Raw genomic sequence first — 16936 nt, forward strand, 5'->3', positions numbered from 1 at the left:
TACATAACCACCACCTCCATTCTGTAGGTGGGAAAATTGAAACCAGAGATATTAAGGAATTTTCCACATTTATTTATGCTTGCATGTTCTGATCCTTATACCATAATAGCTCTAACAACCATGGAAGACAAAGATAGATTTCAGCTTAGACTGCAACCCCAGCTGAGTGGCAGTGGCCCTCCAGAGTGCTGGTTGGGAAGGCTCAGTGAGAAGGAAAGCAATGGCTGACTAATCTTTCATGGTCCATTGGTGGGAGAGCACAAGAATATGTGCCATGTAGGCACTATGGCTGCACACTCTGCTCCACATGTTATAACAGTTAATCTCTTTCCTTTCATATCTGCTGTGTAAGTACTTTCTTCACTGGGCCAAAAACAAAGGTGCTGTATGGGGCCTCCTTGAAAACACTGCTGTCTATCAGTTCACATGTGATTCTTGTACAAGCTCATCAGATTTCTTAGCAACTGCCAACCACTTCACACTCTCCCTAAAAGAATGTAACATGGGATTTCCTTGAAACTGAACTTGTCTGTTACAAGAATTTTTACTTTCAGTGAAATATGTCCATGGAGCACAGAGTGGGGGTGTGAGATGGAAAGCCTTGAGTTTATTGGCTTTTGTGATGCAGACTGAAAGTCTTCATGTTTGTGTTTCTTGCAGCTGGACAATCCGGATGAGCAAGCAGCACAGATCCGACGGGAGCTGGATGGACGACTCCAAATGGCAGACCAAATAGCCAGGGTAAGGAGACTGAGGACATTTGCTGGGGGACCAGGTCAAAGACCCCCATGGGAAGACACAGTATTAAGAGCCATCAAAAGATAAAACAGGATAATCACTCTGAGCCTCCACCCTCCTTTCTCAGGGCAACTCTTCCAGATGTAACACATGTTATTTCCCAGACTCTATTCGTTACCCAAACTCCAGCCTCACCTTTCTGCTGAGTCTCAGATTGATATTTCCACTGGCTAGTGAACATTTCAGCTTGGACAGTGCCTGGTATTTCAAAGGAAATGTGTTCAAACTCTGACTCCTTTCTTCTTCCTCTGACCACATATATATGCCTACATTTATCCCCCTCACCATTCTCCAGCAGGTACTATGGATGAAACCTCCTAATCAGTCTCAACTTCTCCTTCCTCCCCACAGCACTTCACATCAACCACCCATCCAGTTCATTGTCTCTGCCTCTTAAAGGTGGCTCAGATCTTGTACTGCTTTCTAACAACACAGCGAGCACTTTGATTCAGACCCTCATCTTCTATTCCTGAATCTTAAAATGGCCTCCTAATGAGTATCCTTGCCTCCAGTCCCTCCCCCTCTCCTGTCCATTCTTCATGCAGTTGCCATTCTAAAACTTATATATGAACATCTCAAAACAGCCTCAAAAATCATTCCACAGCACTCCCTATTGTCCTCCAAACAAAACATTACCTCTTTAGACTGATACCCAAGGGTCTTAATCCATGGATTATATTCTTCCTTATTAGCATCACCTCCCACATCTTTCCCACCAGAAATCTCCACTCCAACTATGAAGAATGTCTCCCTCTGAATATTCCAGGCCTTTTCCAGCTTTATTGCCTTGGTACCCACTGGTGTTTCAACCTGGAATGACTTTCTTCTCTCCTCCGAGTCAGCCTCCAGTACTCAACTTAAAACCCTTCCCTAAGAGCTTAGCAGTTAGTTCTTCCTATTTTTGAGCTTTATTCATGCCACAGTACATTGAATGGTAGTGATCCATTTACATGTTTGAGCATCCCAGTAGATTGGATTTTCCAGGATTTGGATTATATCTTACTATTAATGACTATTGGCCTAAGTATTGTTGCTATCCCTGTCATTTGTGTTATTATTAACAGTAGAATGCTAGCAGTGTGTATTATTGCGGACTCTGTGTTAACCATTCTAAGTGCTTTACATGTACTATCTCATTCAATTCTCAAAGCTACCTTATGAGGACATTTCCATTATCACTCTTGTTTGGAGATGGTAAATCCAGACTGAGGAACTGTTAAGAGGCTACACTGCACCCTTAACTCAAGTCTGAACTGGGAAAAGGGTGAGGTACTCAGCTCAGTAGCAAAATCTAAAAGTGGGGGACAAATGCATTCATAAAAAATATATAATATTTTAATGCAATATTTTACACTCATAATTAATACAGAAAACATCTATAAAAAATAAAAATACCAAAATATTAAATAACCTATCTTACTGTTTCTATGATAGTGACAGACCTGTGTGCATGTTATGGTAGGAGCTATGGGAGAGGGGAGGGAGGGTGGGCAGAGAGTGGAGCTTGGCATTCAACCTTTCTCTTTATGAAAAGAAATATCTCAGGACATGGACACAAGGAAAGGAATTCTTCTGGAAGAGAAACTGAAGAGAGATTCCAAGAAGCATGCAAAGCCCATTTGTGCTCAAGCAGTTTAATTGAAATGTTTTGTATCTTGTTTTTGGACACCTTCAAAGTTTATAGTACAGTCAGTCTGGAGGTTAAAAATAGTATGTAGTTATGGATTTGGCTAAAGGTAGTATAAAAGGCTCTTATGTTTGACAATTCTGCTTAACATGGGAGTAAATATCAATAAGGCTTTAGAATTTACTTCGGCAAACTCAGTGTCTCCACAACAAATTATGTTGAAAACAGAGATCATTTGCTCCATTACTTGCCTTTAGGTAACAATTGCACCCCAATCTAAGTATTCATCCCATTTAAAGAAAATCACACACACACACACACACACACACACACACACACACTTCAAAAACAAGATCATGGCACCTTTACATTAGTTGTTTTGTTTACTTTGAGGCTTAACATGATAATTTCAGAACCTAGAGTAGGCTAGTTGTAGTGGTTAAAAGACCATGGATGAACAACAGTCATAGAGCAATCCAAGTTGCTCCTTCATCTCTGAGCAGTAGATGGAAGAGCTCTCTCTCCAGCCCACACCATCAGATATTCTGATACCAAGTAGAATATTATTAACAACTTACAATTAGATTTTCTTAGATAATGAAATCGGCAATTAAAGCAAATCTTGGTCATTATTTATAGAGCATGGAGAATAATTTCAAAGTAGATGGAAGGCCCCCCAAAAGTTTAAGGTACAGAGGATTTGTATGAAAATCTGCCCACTACTATCTCCTGTTCTGCTCAAAATAGATTGTCGTCATCAAGTCTCATTCATGCCAGTGGCCTCTTGGCCCAGTTAGTTGGTCCTGGAAGGGAGCTCTTCACCTAAGTGGAACCAGTGGCATTTCTCAGCCTGTCCGGGCCATGGTAACTGGTCCAGAACGGGATGCCTGCCCAAGGCAACTAAACCAATGAGTCCTTTGCCTGGTCTATGGACTGCACACCAATAGGACTGTGCCTTTCAGGAGTAGAAGGATGTCTGAAGCTATTTTTAATTCTTTTATGTAGGGACAAGAAGAGGGAAGAGTGAGGCCAACACAGAGAAAGAACCCGAGAAGGGACTATACTGAAATTCTCAGGATGGTCAAGTCCCTGGATCTACTTATTCTTGAGACTCAGCTGTGGAACTGCTTTTCCCTCAGTTTAGTTGGGTTCCAAGAAAAATACATGTTCTTTTTGCCTTAAACCAGCTAGACATTAGGAAAATACATGTTCTTTTTGCCTTAAACCAGCTAGACATTAAGTAAAATATCAAAATATCAGATATTGGCTCATTCATGAAGAGATACTGAAACGGGTACCCTGCTCTCTTCTCTTAGCATGCCCCGATTTTCCCATCTCAGGCAGCCCAGTGGATTTTAGCAAGGGTGTGCAGCTCAGCACATATGGCTGAACATCAGCTTCTGTACATATCATAACCAGAAATTCCTGGGTGAAGATATTAGCCATAGAATTCACTCTATTCTCTCAATTAAAACTGGGTAGAGCATTTTGATTGAAAGTTAGAAGCGCAAACTAGAGGAAGCTTATGTAACAGAGTGGATTAACTCTAGGGATTTAGGAGTGTCTCATAGAGCCCATGGGCAAGATGTAGCCAAAACCCAGAAAGGAACTGGAATCAGGGCCCACCAAGAGGTCAGGACTTCCCTCATCTCTTAACTCTGTGTGTCCCCTTCATTTTTCCTTCTTTCTCTGCAAACCAACCTTCTTTGCTTCTCAGATGGGAACATGGTTGCTACACAGCTCTCTGTGTTCCCAGTGTGGCCAAATAGGAAATAATTTAGCCAATCAACCTCTCGCTCAAATCTTCTCCCTACCTCCCTTTGCCCTTTTCTTACTACCACCTTCATTGTCGTCATTTCAAAAGGTAGGCCTCTGATTGGCTGACTTTGTTCAAGGCCCAATCCCTAGAGCCATTTATAATCCACTGTGGAAAGAGAACGAGGGCCTCAGCAAACATAGAAGGTGGAAATATGCCACTGAGGGTGAGAGTGGTACCTGAGAGGTCAGACTGTGGGTGAAGTGGTCATTATGAATTGAGAGACACCTCAAGATATGCCCCAAATAAATAGCTACGACATATATGGTATTTACTATATACTAGACTCTCTGCTAAGCATTTTGTATTTGATAGCCTATCTGACCCTCCAATAACCTTATGAAAAGGATGCTATCATTATCCCTATGTCAGAGAAGAGGCTGAGCAGAGATATCAGAGGACTTGGCCAAGGTCACCCAATGACCAGAATCTGCAGTCTTAACCACTATGCATACATTAACATTATAATAAGCCTTCCCAAATGCAGGCCCTCATTTTCCTCATCATCCAGTCCACAGCTCCAACATGCCTTTCAACCAGGCCTTCGCTGTATCTCATCCTGACCCCTCTCTCCCTGCTAATCAGTCCTTTATTAACTGTGTCAGGCTGTGCGATTTCATCTAACTTTGAGAGTTGCTTTTGACCTGTGACAAACAATCCTGGGAGTTACAGTAATTCCCCCACTTTCGGCGCATTGAAGAGTTTGTGATGTGCCCAAGCTAACTCAGCTGGTAGGTGGGAAGCTGAGTGCTTTCCTGCCAAGTTTCATGCTCTTCCTCAGAGTGGTCAGGTGACACACAGGAAGTTACACCAGGACAGGCCTGCCCCAGGTCGTCTCTCCCTAGGGATTGCCTCTCCAGGAAACTACTATCTCTCTCCCACTAAACTTAGCTGTGTGCTCTCTTCAGTTTATCCAGAGGCCAAATGAAGCAACAGCATTAGGCATAACTGGCTCCTTGGAATTCTGAATCCTTTCTACTCTGATTCTTTGGGATCTGGAAAGGAGGTTGTAGGACCCACGATTGTCCTGCCCCAGCATTCTCATCGTCACACACGTATGAAAGACACATGTTGCCTTTTCTTCTTAAGAGAGAAGGAAAGCAGGTGCAAAGTGGCTTTCCTCTACCCACAGTCCTGATACAGTACCTACCAATTTAATCACACCAGTGCACCACGAATTATCAGACAGGAACCTCTGCCCTCACCCCCACTGTGAACACCAGACATAATGCTGCCTGCAAACTTCCATGAGCTCTAAATGTATTTTTTGTAATCCGGTAGAAAAGACCTTTTAATCGCTGTTCAAACATTTTCCCAAATCCTCTAAGGTTGATAATAAAGGTCCCCAAATTTCACCCAGGGATTAAGTCTAAGTTATTTAAACTGTGTGATCAGTAAATGACACTGGAGCTTAAACAGGCAGATTGTGCATTGGTGCTGCTATGATATTTGTCAGTTCTTTTGGCCACAGTTTAGAGTAAAATTCCAAAATTCATGGGCTAATTAGATAAGACAAACAATATAGCTTTTGTAGTATTAGTAGCAGAGGTCTGGATGCAAAATAGCACTGTTTTTACAAGCTATGATTTAAATGTGAAGTTGCCATTTAGACCCCTATTCTCTGCAGAGCAAAATTCCCATCTCATTACATGGTCCTGTTGCAAACATTGATGAGAACATGCCCCCAGGAAAGAAATAATATCCAAACATTTCCCTGATGGAAAAGTTCTGCTTCATACATTGCCAAAAATCAGACAATGGACTCCTCCCCTACCAGAGAATGATACTGCCTCCAGCTATTACATTAATTTTGCTGTACCTGGCATCCACTCTGCACATGAAGTGGTACAGTATCCATGAGCACAGAGGAGCTGAGCTCATTGTTTTTCCTGAAAGAATTGTAGGAAGCATCTGACCTTTGTCAGGGAGCTAAGGACCCAGGGAAATTGGAGTTCAAGGAAAAGTCTTAATGCCAAGAGGTCTTCTTAAGTTTATTCCAATGACAGGAAGTCCATCCAATTCATAAAAGCTGAGGGAGTAAGACCAAGCCACTCAAAGAAAGGTCTGAGTAAAGAAACCGACCCAGGCAACTATGATACCTTTACTGCCAAGACCTTCATTTTCTTGTTTAACACCCACCCCCTCGTACTTCACCCCTGCCTACCATCCACATTCACTGGTAATAGTGGAGTGGCCACACCCCTGCCCACCACCCACATTCACTGGTAACTGTGAAGCGACCACTGCTGTGGAGAACAAAGTGTCACAACTCTGTGCTGAATGCTGGGACTTGAGGCGGTGCATGCTGCACGCCCACATCATGCTTATCTCAGCTCTGCCCTACTGTATGATGGGTTTCAAATGCAATTCTACTAATGACTGATTTAACTTCTAAGCCTTGTTTTCCTCCAGGAGGTAGGAATAAATAAAAGCACTAGCCTCAGTGGATTGTTTGATAAATTAAATAAGGAAACGTAACTGCTTAGAATAGTGCCTAGTATAGTTACCACTCGATAAATGCCAACTAGTATCATGACCTTTAGTATTGTCACCATCATTATTAGTAGTATTGTTGGTGTTGGTGGTAGCATGGTGCCTGATGTATATTTGCATATGTGTATATGCTAATATATACATGTCCATATATATGTGTGTGTGCATATGTATATGTTCATATATGTGTAGTATGTGTGCATATGTGTATGTGAGTATGTATATGAGTATGATTAAATGTGTATATATGCATATACATATACATATACATATATATACATATATATATATATACATATATATATGTTTAGACTCATACACATGCACACAGTCAGTGGCCAAAGGAATTAAAGTTATTATTTCTTACTCTTCACAATAACTGTATGAGACTTGTTATATCCCCATTTTTAAGGTGGAAACTAAGTTTCAGTCAGGCTAAGAAAACTATCTAAAGTCACACAGCTAGTAAGTAGCAGACCCAGGACTCAAAGGAGGTGAAGTCATTTTTGCTGCTGTGGACGGTATATGGTTCCCTGGTGGCTTTTGTACATGCCTCTGTCACCTCATGTGTCACACGGTGTCTGATTGGTTGCTTTCTGCCATAGCCCCCCATCCCTTTGCCTCTCCTGACTCCTTGGTCTCCAGCAGCAACCACACTACCCGACACATGATAGGAAGCACTTTAGAGATGGAATTGAGTGACTGCACCACTGTTGGTGAGCTCCCGCATCTAGGAAGTGTTCTTCTGCCACTTCCTTTCTTCTGATTGTCCGACAGGACATGTCATTTGAGCCCTTGGGGTCTAAGGATCCCCTATGAGTGGAGTATGCTTGTTAGTTTTTACATGTCCCCACGTCATCCTCTGTGGGTAAAAATGCAAGGGCAGCAAAGCAAAGCGAATGGCCGACAGCTGTTAGCACTTTCAAATGCCGTTTTTCAAGATGTTCCCCAAATCCCTCCATGTTGCCGAGCACACTGGCCTGTGGGGACTGTCCTTGGGAGGCCCTCCCCGCTGAGGAATGTTGTCGGCCCAAAACAAAAATGAATGTCCAGCAAACATTTTCTCTGGAAGACTTTGTTCACTGTATGCCCTGTCTTTCATAACGCAGTATGAACAAGTAATCCTTTCTTCAGGGCTAATTTATTCTCACGCTTGGGAAAGTACAACCAAGATTGATAGCTCTGTTTTCCTTATTTTGGCACAATGTCAGGTTTGAAATGTGTTTGTGAGGGGTCTGCTGCTGAAAACTCCCCTCAAGAACCTCAGCTTAGGTCGACACGATGCTATTTCTTCTCAAGGCTTAAGAACTCGGGGCAGAAAAATGGCCTTGTTGTCCCTTGCACACTTCAGTTTTATGTGCCTGTTTTACGATGTGATTGGGGACTGTCCAACTTCTGAGAGGAGTATCATTCTTTGGATTTGTCCAATATTCTGCTGCATAAAAGTTTGGTGGACGCAAACTCCAGGCCACAGTGATATTATCAGTGACCACTGTGTCTCCTTCCAAAACTGCAAGACTGTCGAGTTAAACAGCCTTGAGTAGTCTCGGAAGATGCTTGTGATAAAAGGATTCTGTACTTGATAGTAAGGTCTCTCAAGATTGACTCGCAGGAAAGCACACACTTCATAGACATGATGGCTTTTTCTCTATCTCCATGGCGACTCTAAGGCCAGCAGCTGCCAGTAAAAATCAGAGATACCACTTACCCAGCTGTCAAAGAATCCCAGGTTGTTCTGAGGTTTGGCTCCAATATGAACAGAAAAGAGAGAGGTCAGTGTACTAGCCCTGTTAGGATGTAACCTTTGCTGTTTGGCCTCCAAGATGGCTGAGAGTTACCCAGGGAGGCAGAGGAAAGGGAAACACTCTGAAGGTCTCTGTAGGAAGAATATTGGCATAGCAAAAATGCATCTCCGAGTCTCTATAGAGAAGCCCCTGTGTGAATCTGAGTGAAGTTTTATGGTGTCAAAGATGACATACCCTTCTAGCTAACTAGTGGGTAGGGGGAATTATTGAAAGCAAAATAAGAGACTCTCAAGGAACTAGAATGGAAAAGGAATAACTTCACTTTGTGGGAATTACAACACCAGTGGAAGTCAAAGCTCCTTTCCTATGACTCTAGACAGCTTATTCCTCACTCTTATCTTCCCTCCCCTCCTCTCCTTCTCTTCCTCTCTCTACATCTTTCTCTCTCTTCTTTGCCAGAGTTCTTACTCTGCTTCCACCAGGGCTATTTATGGCAGCTACTCATGAATCTATATGATCTACTCTTTCAGCTCCACCACTCACTGCAATCTCAATATCTCTTGGTTCAATTGCTTGAGAGACTAAATCTGGTTGATCATTGGCCTTTTAATAGTATTGGTTGGTTGACTTTGAGTCAGGTGCCCATGCAATAAACATACTACTTTTTGCCACCCAGAATTGGCAAACCAATTCATATTCCTGTGATCTAGGTAGAGTTCTACTCCCAGTCTCAGGGATGGAGGACGTAACTCATGCCTAAACAATTTAGCACAGCATGCTTCTGGCCTTAGAGATTGATCCCAAGTATATACATAAGTCAGACATTTTGGGAGAGAATTCTCAGATTAAAGACTCTCTTCTTCAATGGGCATTACAATGGGCATTACATTCACTCTTTTGTGATGGGATGTTGTGAGGTTTGGATCTTTAGCAACCTTTTTCTGACATTAAGAGGAGCAAGACTGAGCATGGAGCCAACCTAGAGGAACCCAAACAGAGATTTGGAGTAAAAACTCATTTAGTTGTGGTAATGTCACCAGAGTGCTGATTACAGCTGGGTCTACCCCACGACATTTCAAGCCAATAGATTGCTTTTATTGTTCAAGCCAGTTCAAATTGGATTTTTCTGTCACTGGCAAATATATATATATATATATATATATATATATATATATATATTGATTTGTCTTGCCCCCCACTTGATCAGTTATAGAGTGGGCTAGGGAGGACTATTTGATGTTTCAAGTAGGAAATGATTATTTAAGAAAGTGATAAATCCAAAGTATATTCAAGGCACCTGGACAACTTAGAGGCATGAACACACAAATAGCACAACTAAGGCATATTACTATTATAACTAAATCCATAAGCAAGGAAGTGAAAAAAAAAAAAAAGGTCAGTTTTGATACTGGATTGCTTTATATTCTTTTCTAAATTATATTACTCATGCTTTTCATTGCTTCATTAATTTTTTCAAAATATTTTTGAAAAAAGTAACTATTCTTTTAGAAATAGCCACAGGCTATGTTCAAAACATCTTAAATGAGATCTTTCTGAATTATTCATGTGAGAACATTTCTATAGATATCCAGAAATAAGGTGTCTTTCTGTCAACATAATTAAAAACAACCGATTGCATTTCTCTAAAAAGAAACAGTTTCAATTGAAACCAGACTTGAAAAATATCACCCCATTTTTCTTTCCACTAATCAGAGAAAACTGGGGGTTGGAGTAGGGGGAGAGAATAGAACTATAATAAAACATTTGACCCTTACTTACTCTACATTTATGTCCGTTTGTAACTATTAGGGATTATAAGTGGAAGGCAGGCAGCTGTCTACTCAACTAGGCTGACCATTTTTCTAGCACGTGCAAAGCTCCCGGGTGGTGGCTATTACCCTAACTCTGGGCTTTAAAATGTAAATCTATGTAAATCGCTCTCTATTTATGCCTCTGTACATTTTTTTCTTTTTTAAAAAATTTCTTTATTGATTATGGTATCACATAATTGTCCTCATCCCCCATTCCCATCCCAAACCCCTCCCCATGTATGCCTCCACCCCCCGTTGTCCATGACCACTGGTTAGGCTTATATGCATGCACACAAGTCCTTTGATTGATCTCTCCCTCTTACCCCCACCCTGCCCTACCTTCCCTCTGAGGTCCCACAGTCTGATTGCTGCTTCTCTGTCTCTGGGTCTGTTTTTGTTAGTACATTTTTTTTTTTCTTTTTCTCTTCCAGGAACGCAAATTCCCCAAGTTTGTATCCAAAGAAATGGAAAACATGTACATCGAGGAGCTGAAGTCGTCTGTCAACCTGCTCATGGCCAACTTGGAGAGCATGCCGGTGTCCAAGGGTGGTGAGTTCAAGCTTCAGAAGCTCAAGCGCAGCCACAATGCTTCCATCATCGACCTGGGCGAGGAGAGTGAGAACCAGCTCTCCAAGTCGGACGTCGTGTTGGCTTTCTCCTTGGAGGTAAAAAGCTCGAGCCCCTTGGAAGTCTTCTGGCCCAGCGGGCAGCACACAGGGATCAGAGGCCTCACAATCAGCTTGTGTCTTTCTTGCACCCCAGGAGCAGGTCCTAAAAGCACTGCTTGCTGAGCAAGCCCAGCTAATCAGCAAGCGATTCCCTGCCTCCGGGAGCCCGTGCTTTTCTCAAGAAAATGCAGTCTCAAAAGAACCACTTATTAAATTTCATCTCACATTACTTTTACTGTCTTAAGCCAGTGATCAAGGATTTTATAAAGAGCTATGCCATTTAGAAAGTTTAAAGTCTGGGCAACCTGGGTTGAAGTTATGACAGGAAGCATAGAGCAGCATTTTGTGGTGAGTTGTAAACTGTCTTTCCCATCATCTCTTCTGTTGGCTCCCTGCAGAGAGCCTGTGATTGTGGTGAGCCTTTTTAGTTGACCTCACAACCCAAAGGGAAAACTCACTGGGGTCAGAATTCTGGTAGAATGCTCAGAATGTCATTACGCTTCTCCATAACTTCTACTCAGATGTTTGCTGCTCAGACATACACTCTAAGGAGTTGTTCTGATCCAGCTTCATCAGAATTGCGTGGAAGCTGGTTCAGACTGCAGATCCTATTGACCCAAATCTCTAGGGGGTGGGAATTCAAAGTAGTTCAGTCACTGTGGAAATAGTTTGGTATTTTCTCAAAAAGTTAAACATAAAACCACGGTATGACCAGCAACTCCACTCCTAGATATCTTCCCCAGAGAACTGAAAACACGTCCCACAGAAACATGCTCACAACTATTTACAGCAGCATCCTTCACAATGGCCAAACAGAATATTCTAAATTTGTATCAACTGGGGAATGGAAAAGTTTTTGTACGTCCAAGCAAAGGACTACTGTTCAGCAGTTCAAAGGAATAAACTACTGATATATGCTTTGAAATTTAACAAATATATGATTTTATTGATTTCAGAGAAAGGAAGGAAGAAGGAGAGTTAGAAACATGAATGATGATAGAGAATCATTGACCAGCTGCCTCCTGCATGTTCCCTACTGGGCATGGATCCCACAACCCAGGCATGTGCCCTGATCAGGAATCAAACCATGACCTCCTAGTTCATGGGTCCATGCTCAATCATTGAGCCACACTGGCCAAGCATGCTTTGATTTATTGAACCTCAAAAACATTCATGCTTAGTGAAATAATCAGATACAAGCAACCACATGTTTGAGTTCATTGATATGAAATGTTCAGAAAAGGCAGGGCTCCAGAAACAGAAAAGAAATTAGTGTTTCCTGAGGCAGGAGTTGGACACAGACATGAGGGACTTAAAACTAATTTATGATGATGGCTGCACTACTTAATAAATTTGCTAAAATCATTGCTTATAGTCTTAAAATGGGTTAATTATATATATAAACTATCCTGCCTAATACAATAGTAATATACAAATTAACCATCATTCCACTCCACAAACCACACCCACCAGCCATGCCCACCAGCCAATCAGAGTGAGTATGCGAATAAACCCAACCAAGATGGCTACAGCCACAGAGAGCAAGAGGAAGGTGTTTCCCCGGCAATGGAGTAAGCCAAGCTTTCTGCCTGCCCTTGCTGGCCTAAGCCTCCACTCAAGGCTAAAAAGTTTCAATTATAGAAGGTAAACAAATCCAAACAGAAATGTAGGCTTGGCTCCACTCCAGGCTACAAAGTTTCAATTGTAAAAAGTAAATATATCCCAGATACTAGGGCCTCCGCTTGGGTTGCTGGGGGGCATCACTGGCCTGCAAACTACCACAGGTCTCTCGCTCAGGCAGCCCCATGCCCCAAGGGAATCCCCACCCTGATCGGGACACCCTTCAGGGCAAATCAGCTGGCTCCCACCCTTGCACCAGGCCTCTATGCTATCTAATAAAAGAGTAATATGCAGATTGACCATCACTCCAACATACAAGATGGCTGTCCCCATGTGGTCAAAGATCCTACCCCTTTGTGGACACAAGATGGCCACCACAAGATGGCCAGCAGGGGAGGGCAGTTGGGAGGGACCAGGCCTACAAGGGAGGGCAGTTGTGGGTGATCAGGCAAGTGGGGGAGGGCAGTTGGGAGGCACCAGGCCAGCAGAGGAGGGAAGTTGGGGGCAAATAGGCTGGCAGGGGAGCAGTTAGACATCAATCAGGCTGGCATGGGAGTGGTTAGGGGGTGATCAGTCTGGCAGGCAGAAGCAGTTATAGGCAATCAGAAAGGCAGGCAGGCGAGCAGTTGGAAGCCAGCGGTCATGGATTGTGAGAGGGATGTCCAACTGCCCATTGGGATCGGACCTAAATGGGCAGTCAGACATCTTTTGAGAGGTTCCAGATTGGACATGGTGCAGGCTGGGCTGAGGGACACCACCCCCCCTACCCCCATGCACGAATTTCATGCATTGGGCCTCTAGTGCCTCAATAAAGATATCAGAAAAAAAAGAATCTTTAGGTGAATGCAAGCCAGGAATATGTATGTTAATGAGCTACCCACATACTTCTTTTTAAAAAAATAAATCTTTATTGTTCAAATTATTACAGATGTTCCTCTTTCCGCCCTTGGCCCACGCCCCCCCCCCCCCCCCCCATAGCTCCTCTCCACCTGATTCCACCACCACCACCACCCCCAACCCCGTGCCCTTACCACCTGCCACTGTTCTCATCTATAGGTATAAGATTTTTTTCCAATCTCTTCTTGCACCCCTCACACCTCTTTCCTCCCAAGAATTGTCAGTCCACTCCCTTTCTATGCCCCTGATTCTATTACATTCACCAGTTTATTCTGTTTATCAGATTTTTTTATTGACTTGATTTTTAGATTCACTTGATAGATATGTATTTGTTGTCACTTTGTTTTTCATAATTTTTATCTTTACCTTTTTTTCTTCTTCTTCTTCTTAAAGAATATCTTTCAGCATTTCATACTCACATACTTCTATGCACTCCCAAGTTTGAGACGCATTCATATCTTATTACAGCTCTACCTCCCAGGATTTTATGATGGCCCTAGATTTAGAGAGACCAAGAGAATAGATCAAATTTCTGTAGATATAATTAGATTGTGTAAAAACTGAATTAATTTTCTAGAACATCATTAAGGCTTGCTGCGAATTAACTGTGGGTAATTTGCTTGTGCTCAGTTTGGGTTGAGATAGCCACACTACAGTATTTCCGACATGCATTTTGCTGTCAAAAGAGGCAGTATTCAGTTAAATATAGACCATTTGTTGTGTGAAAAGTCATCAGTGTAATTTCACAGAAACTTCCTTTCTTTCTTTTTTAATACCACTACCCGAGGCACTGAATGTTTTTTCTTAGGTGTCTTTGAATTTGATTATTGCCAATTAGAGGTGGCAATTTATTCCCGGCTGCTTCTCGTAGTTCTACAGAGAGGAGAAAACGTGCTTTATTGATTTGTATGAAGCTTTTAAATCTGTAATTTTCTGATTCTTTACCGGTAGACAATATTATACAGCTGATTAGCTGAAATGCCAATGTCGGCGAGTCCCCAGCCATCCTCACATGTGTGCATGGTTCAGACCTGTAAGTACAAGCACAGAATAAAGCACCCCAGGGCTCCCCAATGCTTTTAAATTAGAACACAAAATCGCACATCACACCAGAATGGCCAGCAAAAATCGTTGTATATCTATTTGTGAGCATGTTTGGGGGCCACAAAGACAGGAGGCAGGAAGAGGGAGAACGTCTGTCATCTCATTAGGGAAGGCTGGTTTGAGTGTTCAGGTTGGAACAAGACAGGTTTCATGTAATTATAGAATTACCTGCTGGAAGAGACACCAGAGAGCAGTTAACTGAGAACCGAGGTTCGGGAGGCCAAGGGGCATGGCCTTGGCAGTGGGGAGCTCTGATGAAAACCTTAGGTACCTAAAGCATGCCACTGTGGACCGGGCTCTGCCACTCTCCACTCAGGGATCCTCACAACAATTTGCAGATGAGGAAACAAAGCCTCAGAGAGGTTAAGGATCCTATAAATGATTGCACAGCTAGTAAAGATGCAGATTCGGGGTTTGAACTCAGACCTTTTAAGTTCCAAAGAGTGTGTTCTTTCTTCCGTGCCTCCCATTTCTTCTCATTTCTATGATTCTTCCTCATGTAAAATTTTTCAACTACATACATCATGTGGTCCTCACACAAAAGCCACAGTGAGAGAGGACACATCTGTCCACTATACAGATGAGGAAACTGAGGCTCAGGAGTTTGAAAAGTGGAGTGACTTCCAGAACAAGTCACTTGCCCAACATCACATGAGAGTGCATTGGTTCATAGAGGATGACTCCTAAATCTGCAGCAACACGTTGGTATCACCAGGGAAATAATGAAAAATAAGGTTTTGGCTCAATGGTTGAGCATCAGCCAATGAACCAGGTTCGATTCCTGATCAGGGCATATGCCCAGGTGGTGGGCTCAATCACCAATGTGGGGCATGCAGCAGGCAGATGACCAATGATTCTCATCATTGATATTTCTATCTCTCCCTCTCCCTTCCTCTCTGAAATCAATTTTTAAAAATCTATATATTTTTAAAAGACTTGGACCCCAACCTAGACCTACTTATCAGAAACTGGTGGTGTAGCTCAGTAGTCTCTGGTGTCACAAGTCCTCCAAGTGATTTGTATTCACACTAAGTTTAAGAGCCACTGGGCTGATGAGCAGCAAAGCTGACTTGTGAATCCTGGTTCAATGTCAGCCTTATTGCACTTCCTGGAATCAAGCCCATACAGAAGTGTACCTGTTTCCACCCCCACATCCCCTCCTTGTGTAATGTATTACTTCTTCAAGAGTATAATTGATTTTTTTTCAATATATATTGCTCATTCTAGAGCTCTGATACATGCCATTTGTTTCAGATTCTTACACCCTTGTTTCTGCCCTCTCCTCATTCTCTCCCGCTTTCTGATAGATTCCGATTCAGATTTCCATTTTCTGATAGGAAAAATGAGAGTGTCTGGCAACAGTGGGCCAGGGAAAGGCAAGGCCACGTGGGCTGTGAGGACTATCAACTGCTCCACTTAGATGGAGCATGCTCTCAGTTGCCACAGTCCCACAATGCTGAATGCTACTGGCCCTTAACCTTAGCCCTTCCATCATCACTTACCTTACTATGAAGGCTAATGTAAACTCATGGGCCTTTGCCTTTGCCAAGTGTTGAATTAAAAACTATAATAATTTTAAATAAATAGAAGATAGCAGATTTCTCTGTGGAAATGGAAATGGACCCTGCGACTCACATAGAAAAGAATAGCCATTTCACATGACCTGTCTGGCCCCCATGAGCATATGAATTAGTGGGACTTGCCTTTCCATGTGGGAGGCAATAAGCTCCACAGTCAGAATTACATCTTCATGCTAGACTGGTCCCAGTGGGCTGGTAGAAACCTAGTAGAAGCCATCAGGCATGTGCTGGCTTTTCTGTAATTTCTTCTCATGCATGTGTTTCCTCTCAATGAGTCTGCCCATGGTCTTTGGCAGTAACTCCCACTTTGACTCTCTCTCATCATGGATATTTCTATCTCTGTGATTGTTTCAGGTTGTGATCATGGAAGTGCAAGGCCTCAAATCCTTGGCTCCCAATCGCATTGTGTACTGCACCATGGAGGTGGAAGGGGGAGAGAAACTGCAGACCGACCAGGCCGAGGCATCTAAGCCCACGTAAGTGTTGTTTCTCCGCCATTTATTGTCCACAAGGCTATTATCAAGGGGTTGCAAGGTCCAGTTTCCATGGAAAATTCTAGAAAGCATATACTTGGGTGATTTTTTAAACAAGATGACTTGATTACACTTTATTTAGCAGCCATAACACGTGTTCAAGTTCCTCTAAAGCAGAGAACGGAAAGAAATTAGAGAAACAACTTCTCTGGAGGCAGAGAGTCCTAACTTCCATCCTTCAGTGTTGTATGCAGGAAAGTTGGACATAACTTGGTCTTATTATATTTTCTAATAATATTTGGTT

At 42.6% G+C, this 16936-nt stretch overlaps 1 protein-coding gene across 8 annotated transcripts in view; it reads left to right on the plus strand.

Annotated features, from left to right (window-relative positions):
- The window catches only part of CADPS (calcium dependent secretion activator), a 411831-nt gene that overhangs the window by 171987 nt on the left and 222908 nt on the right, over positions 1-16936 (plus strand). For all 8 annotated transcript variants that reach the window (XM_084902706.1, XM_084902705.1, XM_084902699.1 and 5 more), the window contains exons 4-6: positions 661-741; positions 10722-10955; positions 16514-16635. In XM_084902706.1, the coding sequence (XP_084758832.1) occupies positions 661-741; positions 10722-10955; positions 16514-16635 (437 nt within the window). The remainder of the gene's footprint in view (positions 1-660; positions 742-10721; positions 10956-16513; positions 16636-16936) is intronic.

Source organism: Pipistrellus hanaki (genome assembly GCF_964339955.1).
Source record: "Pipistrellus hanaki genome assembly, chromosome: 13".
Classification (NCBI taxonomy): domain Eukaryota; kingdom Metazoa; phylum Chordata; class Mammalia; order Chiroptera; family Vespertilionidae; genus Pipistrellus; species Pipistrellus hanaki.